Source organism: Henckelia pumila, unplaced genomic scaffold (assembly GCF_033568475.1).
Source record: "Henckelia pumila isolate YLH828 unplaced genomic scaffold, ASM3356847v2 CTG_80:::fragment_1, whole genome shotgun sequence".
In the NCBI taxonomy this organism is placed as follows: Eukaryota; Viridiplantae; Streptophyta; class Magnoliopsida; order Lamiales; family Gesneriaceae; genus Henckelia; species Henckelia pumila.
Window position 1 is genome coordinate 771,609 of NW_027331883.1, and position 18,702 is coordinate 790,310.

The 18,702-nt window shown below is 33.5% G+C and overlaps 2 protein-coding genes across 2 annotated transcripts; one reads left to right on the forward strand and one right to left on the reverse strand.

Annotated features, from left to right (window-relative positions):
- Positions 1-6,540: 6,540 nt before the first annotated feature.
- LOC140873757 (probable plastid-lipid-associated protein 10, chloroplastic) lies at positions 6,541-9,412 on the reverse strand. The gene is made up of 8 exons (XM_073276996.1): positions 9,235-9,412; positions 9,043-9,156; positions 8,806-8,940; positions 8,585-8,680; positions 8,359-8,439; positions 7,465-7,551; positions 6,962-7,020; positions 6,541-6,882 (listed from the first exon to the last, which is right to left on the reverse strand). Exons 1-8 carry the CDS (start codon positions 9,394-9,396, stop codon positions 6,759-6,761), a joined length of 858 nt encoding a protein of 285 aa, XP_073133097.1. The 5' UTR covers positions 9,397-9,412; the 3' UTR covers positions 6,541-6,758.
- A 640-nt stretch (positions 9,413-10,052) lies between these two features.
- On the forward strand, positions 10,053-17,231 carry LOC140873648 (uncharacterized). The gene is made up of 9 exons (XM_073276848.1): positions 10,053-10,181; positions 10,365-11,322; positions 11,540-11,805; positions 13,475-14,590; positions 14,685-14,843; positions 14,936-15,269; positions 15,371-15,441; positions 15,536-15,658; positions 16,653-17,231. The coding sequence occupies exons 2-9, from the start codon at positions 10,389-10,391 to the stop codon at positions 16,995-16,997; spliced, it is 3,348 nt and encodes a 1,115-aa protein (XP_073132949.1). The 5' UTR covers positions 10,053-10,181; positions 10,365-10,388; the 3' UTR covers positions 16,998-17,231.
- The last annotated feature ends 1,471 nt before the right edge of the window (positions 17,232-18,702 follow it).

The following is an 18,702-nucleotide window of genomic DNA, read 5'->3' on the forward strand; positions in this document are numbered from 1 at the left end:
TATTAATGTGAAAAATATGGAGCTAGTTTTCCCTTTTTTCATTTTATTATTTTATAAATTTATTCGTCAAAAAATATCTATCTATCTATCTATGTTTTAATAATTAGTTTCGAACTTCTAATGTTCTTTCACTTAGACAACAATTAATGCAATCTCTTTTGTACTTATAACAATGTTTCATATATTTCTATACGTGTTTTTTGCAATGTGTATTGACGCCGTAAACAAATAAATGAATAATGCTACCGAAAAGTAGAAGATGCAGATGAATCAATCATTTCGGGCGGGTGGCCAAACGATCTCCCAATTCATACACTAGTAGTAAAATTTGGGATTGTCACCTACATCATTAAAAACATTAGAGCATCGGAGTTGTCGGACAAAAATCTCCGACGTCCATGTTAACGATCATCTAAAAAATATATATACAAAAAACTAGAGAGCTTTGAGAGCATAAAATGAGAGCGTATCTTAAACGCGAACATAACATGACTATTCTGTTTATTTATATATATATAACATAACATGACTATTCTGTTTATTTATATATATATATATATATATATATATATATATATATTTTCCAAATGGATCATGGCCTAATGGACTTGAAGGCGTGGGCCCATTTTTTTAATGTAATATAAATACCTGATTGTTAATGACGCTTTTATAATCATATATATATATATGTTTTGTTGTTTGTGTCGATTATTTTTAAACTTCTTAAATTCAGTAATTCGATTTCTTTTATTCAATATATTTGTTTTAAGTATCAATGTAAAATCGTGTACGTGCGTTCTAAATAGGATGGGAATCTGTATATTTATTTCATGCTAAAACTAAGTAGCCAATATTTGATATTGCGCAAATTGTGTACCGTTATCATGTTTCGCATGCATACATATACATGAACGTATAGGAAATTAATTAGCTTATTTCAATACCTTGAATTGGAACAAAAATATTCAAAACACACTTCACCAGACCCACTTCTACGACATGATCATTGCATATGCTAACATCATGGCACCATTGACTTGTCAAGTTAATTATTAATGGAATTAGTTGTCGTGGTAAAATTATTCAAATTTTATATATTTTTTTTTAGGAAAAATGGTAAATGATATAGATATATATATATATATGCGATATATATGGAATTATAACATATATGTTTGTTGGGCTACCAAATATAGATTTTCTAGAATAATTTACCTTACTTGTAATATTCTTTAATTTGGTTTTTCATTAAACAAGTTTAATTTGATTTTAAGTACTGTTTCAACTTTTGTTTAAGTTACTTTTAAACGAAAAGAGTGAAAAGAAAATAACGAACATGCAAAGGCGGAAGGTAAAAGATTGGTTTTTGGGGTGCAAATGTATACATATTTAATATAAGATTTTGCAGAAAATTTTGAAGTTCCATTTTAGAATGAGTTTTATTTAAAATGCTCCTAAGAAACTTTGAAGTTCTCCGTTCATTAATTCTTTTCCATTATATATATATATATGTATGTATATTTTTTCGGGGTAACAATATATATATGTATGTGTGTGTTGCATGTGTTTAGATGAAACAATTTCAAATCCACGAATTTCGATTATAATTTTATTTTTAATCATTCACATATACTTATTTACACATTTGGTATATAAAGTAGAACGAATTTAAATGACACAATTATTATGTAAACTTGAAATTCATTCTAATTAACATAAAATATTATAGTTAAAAGAACTGAATTTGAAATTTATGGTATTATTTCTCGGAACAACAAAACTATTTTTGAATATATTTCATATCCTTGAATTTGAAATCTTTTCCTCCAAACGCATTCTAAAAATATTAGAAGTTTGATTATTATGCATGTGTTTTTCATGTTTACAGGATTAAATTTATTTTTATTTATTATTATTATTTTTTTAAAAATAATCCTAATTTGGTTACAACCTTTGACCCATAGCTTAAACTAGGGCCGGCCGGGCCGATGAGGGACGTCAATTTTGTACACTCACACGACGCATATGAAAATACATGTCACATTGAAAATATTTGGGAGAGATTTTTGCGAGAAATAAAAATTACATTTGATTCTATTTTGAGAAAATGACTCCTGTTAATAATTATTAGATATAAAATATTTTTTTGGAAATGATGGAAAAAAATATTTGAAGTTAAGGTTTGTTAGGAAATATGGGAATAATGGAAAAATATTTTAGGAAAAGAGAGTAAAAATTGAGATTTATTAGTCTTGCATTTTTTTTTTTGGGTCATTTTTACATGGAAATGCTTACATAATTAGTACTTGTACATTTGGGTTGTGATGTTTTAAGTTTAACTATGCGTGAAAATTTAACTAAATTTGAAAAAAAAAAATAAATACAATGATTGAAATTTGACAATATATATAAATGATAAAAATCATAAAAACAAAAACTAAAATTGATCCAAAATATTTTTTTCGAGCCATCCAAAATAGTTTTTGTGTGCATGTATATGTGTGTGGGATATCTCTATACTATATTAAACATGAGGAGGATTTTGATATGTTGATGTGACATCTTTCATATTTTTTGTCCTTTGATAACTATATAATTACATAAATATCACTTCACTATATTTTTTTTTTGTTTATTCATGGTATTTATTTACAAAAGGTAATTTTTTTATTTCACTATTTATTATTATATTTTTATTTTCAGTTAAAAAATAAACAATATAAGACACACATCGAATGTATCCGAGTACTAGTATTATATATATCGCGGTCATTCTCGCAAACAAGTCTGACTTGTCTATCAAGTTGACAAAAATGTGTGATCATAATTACCGTTGTGTCGTTTTCCTGTGATTTTCTGTTTTGCTTTGCAAATTATACTACTAATTAATTAATTAATTTCTATGGTTAATTAAATATATGCTACGTTGTACGTGTGTAATCTACAGACTCGGGGAACATCTTGTAACCCATTTTGAATAAAAGAATCAGATTTGTTTTCCTTTATAATATTTATTATGAAAATTGACTATTAATCACATTTATTTCTTTATTTGGTTTTTTTAAGCCTGTATATTCACTTTTTCTAAATACTTTTGAATTTATGAAAATTTAATATAAAATTATTTTTTGTTTAAATCGTGTAATTTTACAAAAATAAAATCCCATTTTATCAACGTGTTACAACCGTAAAATGTCAAACACATTATATTTTCAGATTAAAATGATAATTTTTATCTTATCATATTATGATAAAATTTTACGCTAGAGCGACAAAATTGCATTTGTAATTCAATTTTCTAAGCAATATACAATCGATTGAGTCAATTTATTAATCATTAAATATCGATTATAATTTGCGCATTAAATGTTTATTACTAATTGTAAATAATTGATTGAGATATATTAATGTTAGTCATTTCTGGACGTAAATAACGATTTCCATTACTTACACGTCTCAACAAGCATATTTACACAGTATAGCTAAATCATAAGATTAGACTCGTTTCATGCATGAGATTAGAGTTACCTACACCCACATGAGAAAAGCTACACACGTAGAAATCTTCAATTACATTTTTAATAGCAATTTGTATATCATCGTTAAAAATTTGTCACCTACTAATTTCAAAAAAAAAATAAAAAATTGTCACCTACTGATCATTATGAAACTTAAAATTAGAAGTAAGAACTTATTAAATTTAGGAAAAATTGCATTTTTGGTCTTTAAATTTTAGCACATTTTGATTTTGGTCATCTATATTTTTATATTTCAGTTTTAGTTTTGTATGTTTCTATTTTTTTTTTTACAATTTTAGTTATTTTTCATCGAAAATACTGGCTTGATACTATACACTTTAGCTTCACATCAATGCTGCAAATGCGTCACATCAAAAAAATGACTAAAAATTTTTTTTAAAAAAACAAAGATAAAGATTAAAATTGAAATCTAATAACGTAGAGGACCGAAATTACAAAAATATAAACTTATAGAATTAGAAAAGTAATTTTCCTCAAATTTAATACAATCTATATATTATAAATAATTACGAAAACATTACAGAGAATGTTGCAGAAGCGTTATACTGTGTTTAGATTTTTACTAACATGATTCATCAATTTCTTCAAAGCTGCCAGGAAACTAATTACATAATAATGACCATCTTTACAAAAAAATCTTTGTTAATATAATGAATGTAACAAACATATATCAAATCCCAAGTCACTCTATAGCACTACTAACTAACATATATTTCAAATATAAATATATTTTAAGATAAATATAAATATATTTACTACACACAAGTAGTTTATGCATTATATACACATGTATCAACATTTAGTGGCCCGAATATATATATGTATTAATAGGAAGAAACAAGTTAAGAGACAAATGGTGAATTAATGCAAGAATAATTATGAGCCATGAGTACCCCCCTTTATCACTAATGAAAATAACATCACTAACACGAAAAATAAATATATACATATACCGTTATTATATGATTACCATCTCCCTCGTCTTATCATAATCATAATCACCATTTTATCTTTCTCTCTTGATTTCTAACCCTAATCATGATTTTAGCCTACAATTGACCAAGCAACCACTTCACTTTTACTTACCAGCACTCCCCTTAATTCTTCTTCTTCTTCTTCTTCTTCTTCTCCTTCTCCTCCTTCTCCTTCTTATTTAATTTTAATTAATTTTTATCCTCATTTTCAATTATTTCTTGTCGGTTGTAGTTCAATATATTCTCACTATTTACCTTATGATATTTATTTTAACACTATTGTTACACCTTACAAGTACTAGATTACAGTTTTTAAGTCAATTCTCAAATAGTGGGCTAATTATGATTAATATACTGAACTCTTCATAATAGTATAGAGTTTTAATATATATATCTATATATATATATATATATATATATATATATATATATATATATATTATAATTGTATGGAGAGTGGGCTAATCATGATTAATATACTGAATTCTTCATAATAGTATAGAGTTTTAATTCGTTACACTCAATAATTATTTCTGGATTAAATCTGTGCATGTACTCGTACGTGTCAACTTACCTTTCAGTAAGAATTAAACAATTACTCCATTAGGAAATATTGCACAAAAGATGACGTGGGATGACGGCAGAATTTGTCATTCATTCTTGAAGAGGCAAATGTATTACATTAATTAAAATATATATATACATACAGAGACATTATTATGGATGGGAAAATGATTTGTGACGTTGTAGTTTGCATGAAAAGCAATCTCAGTATTGTTGTCACTGTTCACTAAATTCAATCAAACCTTTGATTGGATTTTGGAATCAGCGCTAATTAATTTCAACAGCATATATATAAAAAAAAATATAGAGAATAATATATTATCATGTGTGATGTAAAATTTGTAATCAAAAGAGGGCGTGTATATATATATATATATATATATATATATGTTTTATCTTTCTTTAAACTTTTTGTCAAACGAAGAAAAAAATGGTATGTGATTTGAGAATTATAAGATATGGAGATCTTCATTAATAGAAGTGATTTAACACAACTATTGATCTTTATGTCACGAACATGCGAGAGAAGATGCCTCGAGGATGGATCCTGTCTCCCCAATTATTGAAATGTTAACTAATTATTTTGCACATTTTTCTGTGTTTTATTTATTATTGTTTGGAATGACGAATTATATTGTGTTTGTGTTTGTGTGTGTGTGTGGTTTTTTTTTTGGGGTTAAATTTTGTTGAAGATATTTTAATTGATAGGTAGCTATAATTATAATTTCGTAAAATATATGTACACGAAGTTTACTAATAAATAATAGGTATATTATCTGTTGAATTGATCTTAAAATCACGATCTATAAGTAATTTAAGTGGATCCATTAGCACTTGAACCAAGCTATATTCATTCTTATAAGTTATAATCAACAACTTTGGCATTAGTTAATTATATCATGCGGTATCTTGATTATTATTACTATTATCATAATAAAGAAAATGTGTTGAATTTCTTAAACGTGACGATCTTAAAAAATAAAAAGGTAAAAGAGAAAAGATGATGCTTAATTAGACAAATGAAGCTAAAACAAAAATTTAGTACAGCCCGGTTTCGGTTTTGTAAGAAAATGACAACTAAAAACTGAGATATTTTGATTTCCATGAAATGGAACCGATGAATGGTGTACTAATCCAGAGACGGGTTGAGTAGATGCTACCCGCAGGATAGTGCCCTGCGTGTGATATGGCGGCTTATGATTGGTCAAAATTAATGGGCTCCACTTTGGATCCACTAATTTTGACCAATCATGGGATTACACATCACCCGCAGGATAATGCCCTGCGGACGGCATGTACTAAACCTCAGAGGCGTATGATTGCAAATTTTTCCATGTTATAATTACCAAAATGCTTATGATTGATGCATATGAGAGACTTGAGAATGTACAAATATTGGATATCGCGGAAATTGATGTACAAATATTGAAATATTGATATACATGTATCATCACTTAAACAATTATAACATAATTGATACATTAACAATTATAACATAAAGATATAGTCGTGCGAATTAAATACAGCCTGCACTTCACCACAGCCCACAAGCTTATCACTTTAATGAATTATTTTTATAAAAAATAATCATAATGATGTTACAAGGAAAATATTTTACAGCAATGTTATTACAGAGAAATTCATTCTATTGAGTGATATATGAAGCAAATTGCTTAAAATTTTATGTCAGATCGATCAAGGATTGAGCCCTTGTGAAAACAAATACTCCACCACCTCCGACCGCGCGACCCAAAAGCATATTACTATCCAGGTATGAAAGGTAGTAAAGCCCGCCGACTGACCGCCTTCATACAAACACATCCGCATTAAACACAAAACAATCCAAGTACTTCATTATGATCATCATTTTCAAGAAATATCTACCTCTGTGAATTATTTCTCACAGGAAATTGAGCTTTGAATGATCTAATGAACTGCAAGATCTGCAAAAAGGCAGTTAAATTTCTTTCAGAGTATGTGATGAGCTTCAAAAACCAAGTTGGAACTTGTCCATGTTCGTTAACTCGAATCTTAAAAACTTGTTTCTTCACCAATGATAAAGTTAAGACAGTGAAAGTTGCATGTATCGAAGCTGATTTGTAAGAAGCAGTGATCCTAAGTTCCTAACACTTCGAGTGAATGACAAGATACAACTACAGCCCTGGAAGAAACTCATGACTTGATGTTCAAATTTCAAATACATATGCGGCATTATTCAGGAGGATGAATCACCAAGTTAACATAGGTCAATAATCCTACCATCCTTTTACTTATAATTGCAATGCATTCATTCAGTAGGAGGAACTAGGAAGTAAAAGTCAGACAATTGATATAGAAATACACGTTCCACAAAACCACAGATATAAACTCGAAAGATCATCATTTACCTGTAAACTGAAAAATGACCGCGGTAGAATTGATGGAGCAATTAAAGCTTGCAACTCTTCACTGATATTTACATTCTGAATTGATATCTGGCACAAAATATGATCACGGTCATAAAGTTTATCCGTATTTTTAAATGTAAAACAATAATATAAATTTAGATTGATTAGGAGATAGAAAAACAAGAAAATGATGAGAATTAGTCTCCAATTCTGCAAAATACTTGAAATAAGCATGTTTACACACAGAGCATGATGATAGAATTAAGTTGTGCTTTGATCATCTTGCAGACCACACCGGTCTAATTGTCCTAATGAAATAACAAAGTGATTCGATATTGAAGTCAAATTTCAAGAAATTTTTTTCTTTATTAGTTTTGTTACAACTTTACCATACATGCACTAGATGTCACTCAACGTTGGGACCTTAATCCTTACCCAACTGCTAGGCCATAAATATTGAGGAACACGACGAACAATTGCATCTCAAATACAATTTACTGAAGGAAGATGAAGTGGGAAGGAAACCATCTGAACTGTTCGAAATGACGTACCAAAGACAATGAAGAGAAGGGAACAACCAAGTTCAGATGTCCAGCTCTCTCATTGCTCACCCAAAAGCTACTTTAACCTTAATTAAACTCTTCTTATTTGCAGTATTCATTTCCACACGCTAAAGAATTCCACCTTAGCCAAATGCACGATCTAGATATAGATTTCACATTAAATATTTAGCAGAACACAAGTAAGGTGTCACAAAATGAAATTTCGTATTTCAGAGGCAAACCTCTTCAGACTCGAGGTAGTTGTTAACTGCAAAATAACTGAAAATTTTGCAGGCACGAGCAAGGTTGAATCAAATGCAAAGAAGTTATACTTCATGTTTCAAAGACCAACCTCTTCGAACTCGAGGTAGATGTTACGTGAAGAAACAACTGAAAATTTTGCAGACACGACCAAGGTTGCACCTTCTTGTTCCTGCAACAGTAAGGAAACTGCACATGCATAAACTGTTCATAGAAGCAGTCAGTACCTAACTGAACAATATTTAAATCAACTTCATCATCCACATTTTACACTTGGTAAACTCATGCAATCCAGGAAGAAATATGAAGGGAAGTACCTCCAGCAATCTGGGGATGCTCCACTTGACAACATTGCGGACAATGCCATGGCCAGATTTATCCCCGCATTCAAACTTTTGAAAAATTTGATCAACCTGTGCACAAGATAACAGGAATTCACATTGCAACATAAACAAGATGCATACAAATTTGAAATTACCAACGTGTAACTAATTGGAACCAAATTACGACAGGAAAATTTCACACCAATCCCTTATACCTCAAAGAAAGGAAGAGCAGCAGCAGACTGTAGGAGAATGAGCACATCAGGGGCCGATGTATACTGCAAGCGCCACGTTCCATCCAAAATGCGGAGGTCAAGTGGTTTCCCAGCATCCAAACTTTCAACATTTATCTGGCGCCAAACACAACACAATACATCCAATATTTGACACAAAATCTAGTACCAAGCGATAAAAAAGTGAACTTGAGTTTTAGTGTAAAAAATAACACAAACCAGAGCCTCTTCGATGGAAGAGCGTTGATGGGTCGTAGCGATTAGGCCGCGTTTTGTGTCGGTGACAGCTGTTAGCAGCTCAAATTTTCTATCTTCCAACTCAATCGCCGAATCCTGAATGAAGAGCCATCACCACAGCAAAAAAAGAAGAAGTGGGAACGGGATAAAGAAGGTGGGAAAACATAAGATTACCTTGATACCGGAGGAGACAGAAGAGGAGGCGAGGCATAGTAAAGATCGCAATCGAGTTTGACGCGGAAGACGAAAAGCAAGATAAAGATTTCTCGGGCAAGAAAGGAGCAGTGGCGGAGTATTTGAGAGTGGCAACGCCAGTGGATAAAATGGCCCATCCATGTGCGAACCCCCAGCACTCCAATCTCTAAGGCCCCTGCTCAGTATAAGACCGTGTTTGCTATTTATGAATTTTTTCATTAACAAATTTGTAAAAAAATAAACCTATAAAATTGTATAACAAAAGATTTTGTGTAACAATAATGTTAATTCATAAAATAAATATTTTTACAGTGAAATGTAATAAATTTCTGTAATATTATATTATAAAATTAAAACATTGCAACTTGACTAAAAAATTAATTGAAAAAGATAATGTAATTCATAGCATTTGTACTAAATACAATGAAAATTAGTTTTTATACTACCAAAAAAATTAGTTATAATCGCATCAATATTTTTATAAGAGGTGCATGAGTATTTATATTTATTTTATAAAAAACAAACACAAACAAAAGTTAGAAAATGGGCTATTTATAGGACAAAAATTAACTGAACCAACTGGACTGGTGTGACCCGGTCCGAGTTAATCTGGACCCAGACTAACCTCCGACTAAAGTCGAGGCGGGTCGGCTAAACAAATTCTTTCTAATCTTTATAAACCAACTTTATTTGGTTGAACAAATCTTGACCCATAGCCCGAACACTTGAATTAAATCGGGGCGGGACACTCGGATGCTCCAATTATAAAAATCGGGTCGCGATATTTTGGAGCTCTCACGGACGCCACTCCATTCACCAACCCAAATTACAGTGTCCCTTCGATTCCGCTCTGTGTGTGCTCTCAAACGGAACGATAATTCTTTCAATTCCGATGACCTTTTCCATCCGTATTTGTTCATAAAGAGGTACGTTTTCTCTTTTTATTATTATTATTATTGTTTTTCTGAATCTGTCGTTTGGCTTAAGTTGTTTTTTGGTTAAGATAAGAAATATATATGGATAAATTAACCTGGATTTTGAGTTTGCAATCGTATGGTGAAGTAGGTTTATGAGGATTTTGGGGTTTCATTGATTGAAATTAATTCTAGGTTTTTGAGAGGCCTTCGGTCGAGATGAAGAATCGTTCGCACAGGCTTTCCACATCGGAAGCACATGAGGACTGGGTTGATGGATCATGGACAGTTGACTGCGTGTGCGGTGTGAATTTCGATGATGGCGAGGAGATGGTGAATTGCGATGAGTGCGGGGTGTGGGTTCACACGCGTTGCTCACGCTATGTCAAAAGTGAAAAATCATTTGCTTGTGATAAGTGCAAGAACAGGAAACATGGCATTACTGTTGTTGGAGATGACAGCGAGGAGACCGAAGTTGCCGAATTTCTGGTCGAGTTGCCTACCAAAACGTTGAGGATGAGCAACCCAAACCCAGCAACTGCCTCCTCACGTAAGCCAGCTAGGCTTTGGACTGATATACCTATGGAGGAGAGGGTCCACGTGCAAGGTGTACCTGGTGGAGATCCTGGATTGTTTTCTGGGATGAAAATGTTGTCTTTCCTTGGTCCTGAGTTGTGGAAGGCTACTGGATACGTGCCTAAAAAGTTTAATTTTCCGTATTCAGAATTTCCTTGCACTAGTAATGGTGAGGTAGAGGAAAAGAAAGCTGATTTCGTTAAAAAGAGAAATGAAGGAGATTCCAATCAGGGTGATGATGATGCTGGGGTTTTATTCTCTTTGGCAAATGAGGGGGAAATTGTCTTGCCTACTCCAATAGTGGATACTGTTGGTATAAATACCCCTGAAGGAGGTGGCTGTCACGAGAAAGTGGCTCCAAGACAGAGGAAGAAATCGGAATATGAAAATCCTGATTTTATCAGCTCTGTGAATAATTTGAATGATAGAAGATCAGTGCAGCCTATTTTATTAAACTGTGGTAAGCGCAAGAAAGAGACATTTGGTGCTTCAAAGGATCAAAGTGTGAAGAAAAAGGCAAGGAGCAATGAGAAAGGGGGAGATGTTAAAAAGCGACTTGTTCATGCTTCTAAAGAAGGTGAGTCGATTTACATCTTGTTTTCTCCATTTTGAAGCTTTCATTGGAACTGGCATTATATTGTGATGTTGATTGTAAATGAATATGTTCGAAAACTAATGGTTACTATTGCTTCCTGCATTTTTTATTGCATGAACTATGCTTACGACCGTATTTTTTTTTCTGATATTATATTTCACATTATTAACTACTGAAACACGATTGGAATGTTTTAAAGATGGAAGGCTTCAGGTCAACAATGGCATTCATTTTGGCAGAGATGTTCTTGGTGATCAACAATATTATGGTCTTGGTGAATGCGCTACGAACTTAGCGTCTAATGGGCGTGGTCTAGATGCTTCCCTTGGGACTGATGTTTCAAGTGATGGGATATCAAAGAGAGGGAACAAAGAAGATCATGTTGCCATGAGGTCAGTGAGTTTATCTGACTCTGGTAATAAAGGTTCAGACCTCAATTCTGTGAGCCCATCCGTGAAAGAAGAGGTATGTGTTCGCAAGTCACTTCTTGTAATCCCTTAAATTAAGACAAGGCAACATGGTGTGTAGGAAAAATCTTGTATCTAGGAGTTCAATGTTACCGAGTTTGAGACACTTTAATGGGAATAGATGACCAGATCTAACTTTGTTTGAAACGAGAAAAGGAAAAGGTGAATCTTTCAATTAATAATATTGAATGTGCAGTTAATTAACTTCTGCATGTTAAGGAATAAGGATCTAATGTTTAACTTATGGAATACCAATCCGCCACTGAGTTTGAATTCATCCGAGTTTTCCTGTTGGTAACATGCCATATTTAGTTCGTGGAGTATTAACTATGTATGCAGATGCTATATTGTGTGAATTGGTTACCAATTGAACTTTCCGCTGCTGGTTATTTTGTAGCTTGATCTCTTAGCCTGGTCTATTATATTTAGAACATAGAAGTCATGGCTTACCACACCTCATTAAATACAATTTTAACTCTGTATTCTTAGTCTGGGATATAGATTCTGAAAGTTTCATGTTTAATTTAATCTCTACCAACACTATGGGAAATAGTAAGAGTCAACATTAGTTCTTGGTGGACCCTAAATTCTTATTGGTCGCCGATCATTTATAATGTAAGTAGATAAGAGAGAGCTGAAATCTCAAGCTTGCAAATCTGGCTTACTGTTTTCTTTTTTTACCATGGAAACTGATGTCCTTTCATGCGCTTTCGCTTGTTTGTTACAACATTGTTATGCTTAAGCATCCTTCTATGGAAAGATATGGTGCTTCAATTATCCCTTGTTGATGATTTCAAATTGGAGGATTACATGGGGAGGATCAGGCTGAAGCCCACAAGGAACATAAAATATATATGCTTACAGGTGGAAAGGGCTTTTACAAGGAAACTTCGGCTAGCAAATGTGATGACGGAATGTTGCCTCTAAAATTATGACGGGATGAATTAATATTTAATCCCGACGATTCCTCATCACACTTTACTAGCCTAATTATGTGATACCACGATTGATATTGTCTTTTCTAGAAACCTCTTTGCTTTTATTCTCCCCTCAAAGCATGCCTGAGATGTACACCGAATCTTATTTATAGGGATTTAATGCACCTAACAGCCATACACTTTGTCATACCTAGCATGGTCCCCGCGAGCACTCCTCACCAAAGTTTACAGAATACATTATCCATACGAGTTCTTCTAGAGTCTATCTTCTATACTCTATATAATATCAATTCTATTTCAGCCTCAAAAGAGCCATCACTTTTCTTGGAAATCATTTTCTCTTTGGCCAATACCAAGTACTTCTCTTCCTCTTTCGTCTTCCAAATTCTTCCTCCTTTAGTTAACTTCAGCACTTATCAAGGCTAAGTACTTGAACCATATTTTATTGCTTAATGGTTGGATATTCACAGCATGTCATGATCGTAATAATCCTGAGTGCCTTCAAAAATATTACTAACATATCTGCCTTTAAAACTACTTTAGATATCTTATAGAATGTTTATAATCTATTAAAAGAAGATGATGGTCTAGAAAGTTGAGAATAAAAGCTAAAATATAAACCTTATGTCGATCAATTATAGAATTGTGTTGGCTGTAATTATTTGCACAATTATCTTGTATGTTCTGAACTGCCTCTTTTTGTTTGTTTATATATAATATATTATATAGGGTCAAGATATTCTTCAGAGTTGTCAGGATATTCGAGGAACAGGAGTAGGAATTAGCTCGCATAACAAGGATTCATTGGTTGGAGAAGTGACAATCGCTGGTCCAAATGCTAAAGAGAGTAAAAATGGGCAAGATTCGAACATTGAGGAGGCCAGTTCATGCCCTAATAAGAAATTGAAAGCAGAGGTAGATGTTGATGATTTTGGGTCTTTACCTTTGGATCGTGTGAAGTTGAACACTGCAAAGCCTGCTAATCAGCGTCCAGAATCCTCTGATTATGTTTTCTCTGAAAATTGTAAAGTGATTATTTCACCAGGTTCTGAAGCAGGTGACCACAGGGCGGATGCTGTTAATAAGAATCCAACTGTTGCTATTATTACCAAAACAGATCAATCTGATGATTCACTTTGTAATGCCTATCAATCCAAGCGAGAACCAACAGGTTCAGAGGGCTCTATGGGAGCAAGAAAAAGGTCTTCTGAACTTGCACACTCTTCAGAAGTGGCCAAGGAAATACTTAAATCAAGTAAAGCAGTCACAACCAATCCAACACCATACCAACGTAAAGTGATGGTTCCAGTGGGAAAGTCCACAACTTCAGTCAGCACCTTGTCCAAATTCTCTGACAATCATTTGACCCAAACTGCTCAAAACGACAGTAAAAAGAAAGATTTATCTGAAAGCACTGCTGAAACTACTAAAGACAATTCAGCTAATGATTTGGAAAGGGATGCCGGAAAATGTGGGAGACCGAGGAAGTTTGTGAAAGAATCTTCTAGGTTGAACTCTCCATCAGAAACATCACAGTCAGCTAAATTGTCACACACTTTAGATTCCAAGAAAATACCATCTGATTCAAAGGAATTCATCACTCATTCTTTTTCTAAAGTACCATTGATATCTAAGGTAAAAACTACCCCAGGATCTGTGGAATGCGCCCATCCACCACAGGCTGATGGTGCTACAAACCTGCAGAGTAAAGCTGCGGGTTCATTCGTACCTAGCAAAGCTGACAAGATTTATCATTCTGGTAGTCATCCTTCTTCAAGAGGAAATGTGGCTTCTGTTGCTGCTCCATCATGTTCAAATGTTCCTGCTGCCTTGAGTGATGAAGAGGTACAAGCCAAAGCAAAAAATAATTCTCTCTTCTGTTCTTTTGTTTTCAAGAAATTTTATCGTTCATCACCCTTATCTTCTATGTTCTTGGCAGCTTGCTTTTCTGTTGCATCAAGAACTAAATAGCTCCCCTCGAGTTCCTAGAGTCCCACGCATGCGTCATGCTGGCAGTTTACCTCAGCTAGCATCTCCAACTGCAACAAGCATGCTGATGAAGCGAACATCTAGCAGTGGTGGAAAAGATCATGGCATCGTAAGTGAGCTTAGATTTTCTATTCGTAGCTTCTTGGTAATTTATGTTACTGTTTGGGTTAAGTGGTGAGTCTCATGTTTCCGAATGATTAGTCTTCTAGGAGAAAAGTCAAGGATTTTTCTAGGGATGGTTCACACCATAGTCAAGAGAGAGACAATGAAGCTAAGAAGATGGACCGAAAGCCTTCTTCACCTGAAAGCAGGAGGCGAGATACTGGATGCAGCCTTGATCGGCTTTCTAGAAAAGAAATAAATGGTGGTTCAGATAAGGGAGTGCACTCTATGAAAATGAGAAAAGTGAGCAGCTCTTTATCATCTTCCAGCGATGTCCATGGGCGCAATGTGTCATCCACTTACCCCTCATCTAGAAATTCCTCTGAGGATGATCCACGGATGCTTGGGCATCCATCCAATCGTACTTTACCAGGTATTATTCGCTTTAAAAATTATGTCTTCTGAACATACACTTTTCTAATTTAGATTTCTTGGAGATATTTTCCCTCACTTTGATAACTCTGTAACTTGTAGGTTTGATTGCTGAGATTATGAGTGAAGGAAAGCGCATGACTTATGAAGAACTCTGCAATGCCGTTCTTCCGGTATTTATAAATTTGATTTGGAATTTCAATTCCTTTTCTTGCCCCGACTCTTTTATCGTGATTAAGCTGTGTCTAAATTTTTGTTTGCTCTCAGCATTGGCCATACTTGAGGAAACACAATGGAGAGCGTTATGCATATTCTAGTCACTCGCAGGCTGTTCTTGATTGCTTGAGGAACAGAAGCGAATGGGCTCGTTTGGTTGATCGTGGTCCCAAAGTAAGTCAATGCAACTTATAACCTCTCCAGCTCCCTGCGCTCTAACCGGGAAATCTCTAGAAATACTGATTTTTGTTATTTTATGTATAAGTCTATCCATTTATTTCTTTGATACTTTTCTTTATACGGTATAACCTGTTGCTCGTGCTAACTTCACATTTACACAACACATAGAACACTGTCATTATTATTTCTACATACATACCTTCATAAGCATTTGCAATTGCTATGTGTTTTCTCATTTCTGATTAATGGGTCAGTGTTTATAGGATCACATTGAGAGCAGATAGAATGATAAAAAATGAAGAAGTGGATCAAGCCCACATCATTTGAAATGCATTGGTTTCTACTGAATAATGTAATCATTTACCCATTGAAAAAGTTTAAATATCGATTCCTAAGATACTGTATTTACCACATTTTGGCTGTACCTTATCTATGACCTTTGAAAAAGGTGGGTAAATCTTTGTTGTATATTAATCGTGTGATGGATCAGGTGAGTACCGTACATGTATCCTTTTATACCATACAGGCTTATCTGGGATCCTGTATTTCCTTCAGTTTGGTGTTGAAAGTATGTGAAATGCCCTGGTTTATTTTTTAGAGGAAAACTTTAGGCTATCTTGTTGGCTCATCCTCTGTATCTTTTTTATCATGGTTTTGTTTTAAAACTTTAGGCTATATTCAGAATAGACTTGATTATCTTTTCGGTGATGATCAATTGTGTGGTTTCAGCCTTTCAGGTTTCTTTCTCGTCATCAGTTTGGCGGTTACTTTGTCACAAATAAGCTTATTGACTTTATTGAAAACAATCGCGTGTGGAATGTTATGTTTACCCATTTAGTCGCCTTGTATCATTATGCTCTAAAGAGGAGAAAACTTTTGTTTGATATTTCCCGTCCTCGTCTGTTGGTTTTGAAATCAATTTTGTTTGTTGCTTCTATGTTTGAATATGAATCACAACATTAACTGAGCTTGAAGTTATCTATTCCAGACCAGTGGAAGTAGAAAGCGACGCAAGCTTGACACCGATTCAGTGAGTGTCGAGTCAGAGGATAATGAAGACAGCAGAGGCAAGGATACTGGGAGCAAGAGTGTTGAATCTCAGCAAGAAGAGTTCCCTAAGGGTAAGCGAAAAGCTAGAACACGTGGACGACTGGCTTTACCAGGTAGAGGTATTGTTAGAAGGAGACGAAGGGCTGATGTTGTCAGTGATGATGAAAGTGAATCCTTCTCAAATTCTAGTGAAGATAGCATGTCCAGTGAAGAAGAGATACAGGGTGGTGGGACATCTATCGTTGGGAACGAGGCCTCTGCTAGCTCGGAGGAGGTCCAATAGATCCCTTGTAATTACTACTACTAGATAGCATGTTGTACAGCTGAGGTTAGTGGTTTAGATTTAGTTAAGAGCCGCTTTTGACTTGGTTTGTTAAAAGGTCTCGAGGTACACTTCTGTGCGAGCCATCTAACGTGTAATCTTGATGTTTCATTCATCTACGCCATTAGGATTAAGATAGGAAGGATATTTTGTACTTGTATGATGCAAATTCCAATTTAACATGTAAGTTTGATATTCATTGTTTTCGAATGTTCAATATGGGAAGGTCTTGTCTTTTTTGAAGTTCGAGCTAATTGTGTCAGTGATATCGGAACCTTCGTTGCCTTGTATTGTATGCTCTCTTGAAATGGGAATCACAAATCTCGTGTGGGAATTGAATCCCAAAGTGACCGCAAGTGGGTGATTCTATACAATCTTGTAATCTAAAGTAAATGCAAGCATTTACGTATTAGTTTGATCCAAGGGGAAGTCTTGGATTTAAATGAATAATCTATAGGTTAACTTTTTTTAAAAAAATTCAAATCTATATGTTAATTATACTCATAAACGTTGAGTTAACCAAGATTGACCAAGTTTAATCTTCATTTAATTAGTCTATGGGACTGATAAGCGATTCAGAGTGGTTTTTTCGGTATATCGTATAAAAATATTGATATGAAAAAAATTCATACCGATATCGATAGCGAAATTCCGAAATTTCGGTATGGAAAAAATCCATATTGATACCGAAAAAAAATTTGGTATACCAAAAAATGTCTGCATATCGAAAAAAAATTCGGTACGGTATGTCAAAAATTCGGTATTTTGGTCCGATATGACTAGGGCTGGGTACGGTACGGTATACCGTACCGAACTACGATACCGTATACCGTACCGGATTCATATCGGTACCATACCAAAAATACCGAATTTTCGGTATGAAGATATTTTATACCGGATACCGTGCCAAAAATTAAAAAAAATTCGGTATACCGAAAAATTTCGGTATACCGAGTTTTTTTTCGGTATACCATGAAAAAAAATTTTAAAAAAATTCGGTATATTCGGTATACCGAAATAAAAAATTTTATATACCAATACCGTATCGAAATTTTCGGTATACCGATTTTTCGTAATATTCGGTAAATTTTTTGATACGGTATGACGGTATTTTCGGCATTCGATATTTTTCCCCAGCCCGAGATATGACAGCCCTATTGGCGATTCACCTTTCGTTGACTTTTATATGTGCAATAGATGATGTGAGATCTTGTACGTGTACATTTTTTTAAAAATGATGTCGTGTTCATGATTTTTGGAATCTGAAAATAAAAACAAATTATTGGATTAGAATACATCATAAAATGATATTTAAAAAGTAGGGAAAAAATTGCAAATGTTGATTATTTTGGAGGTGTAGATTAGAACGAGGATAAATGTCTTTGGATAAAGGAGACGAATATCAATATTTATTTTCTTCTTTCTTGAATGAAAACGTAGTGCTAGCAAATTTCCATAAAGAAATTGAAATGCAATACAAAATACCCAAGAAAAAACACTAAATACATTAATTGATCATCAATAAATTCTAATTTTTTTTAAAAAAAAATTAAAGTATTGTACTAAACAAAATCGAAATTAAAAAGTAGCCCTGGTGATACCAGATCATTAACCATAGCGAAAATGACCAAGATTTAATAGTTAAGTATATTTAATTTAATCTCTA

Excerpts from the sequence above, each read along its gene's own strand:
- LOC140873757 (XM_073276996.1), bottom strand. The coding sequence starts at position 9,396 with ATGGATGGGCCATTTTATCCACTGGCGTTGCCACTCTCAAATACTCCG. Across the intron at positions 8,681-8,805 it reads CTGCTCTTCCTTTCTTTGAG|GTTGATCAAATTTTTCAAAA; the intron begins GTATAAGGGATT and ends TCTTGTGCACAG. Across the intron at positions 7,021-7,464 it reads GGTCATTTTTCAGTTTACAG|ATCTTGCAGTTCATTAGATC; the intron begins GTAAATGATGAT and ends GCCTTTTTGCAG.
- LOC140873648 (XM_073276848.1), top strand. The coding sequence starts at position 10,389 with ATGAAGAATCGTTCGCACAGGCTTTCCACATCGGAAGCACATGAGGAC. Across the intron at positions 14,844-14,935 it reads GTGGAAAAGATCATGGCATC|TCTTCTAGGAGAAAAGTCAA; the intron begins GTAAGTGAGCTT and ends CCGAATGATTAG. Across the intron at positions 15,270-15,370 it reads ATCCAATCGTACTTTACCAG|GTTTGATTGCTGAGATTATG; the intron begins GTATTATTCGCT and ends TGTAACTTGTAG.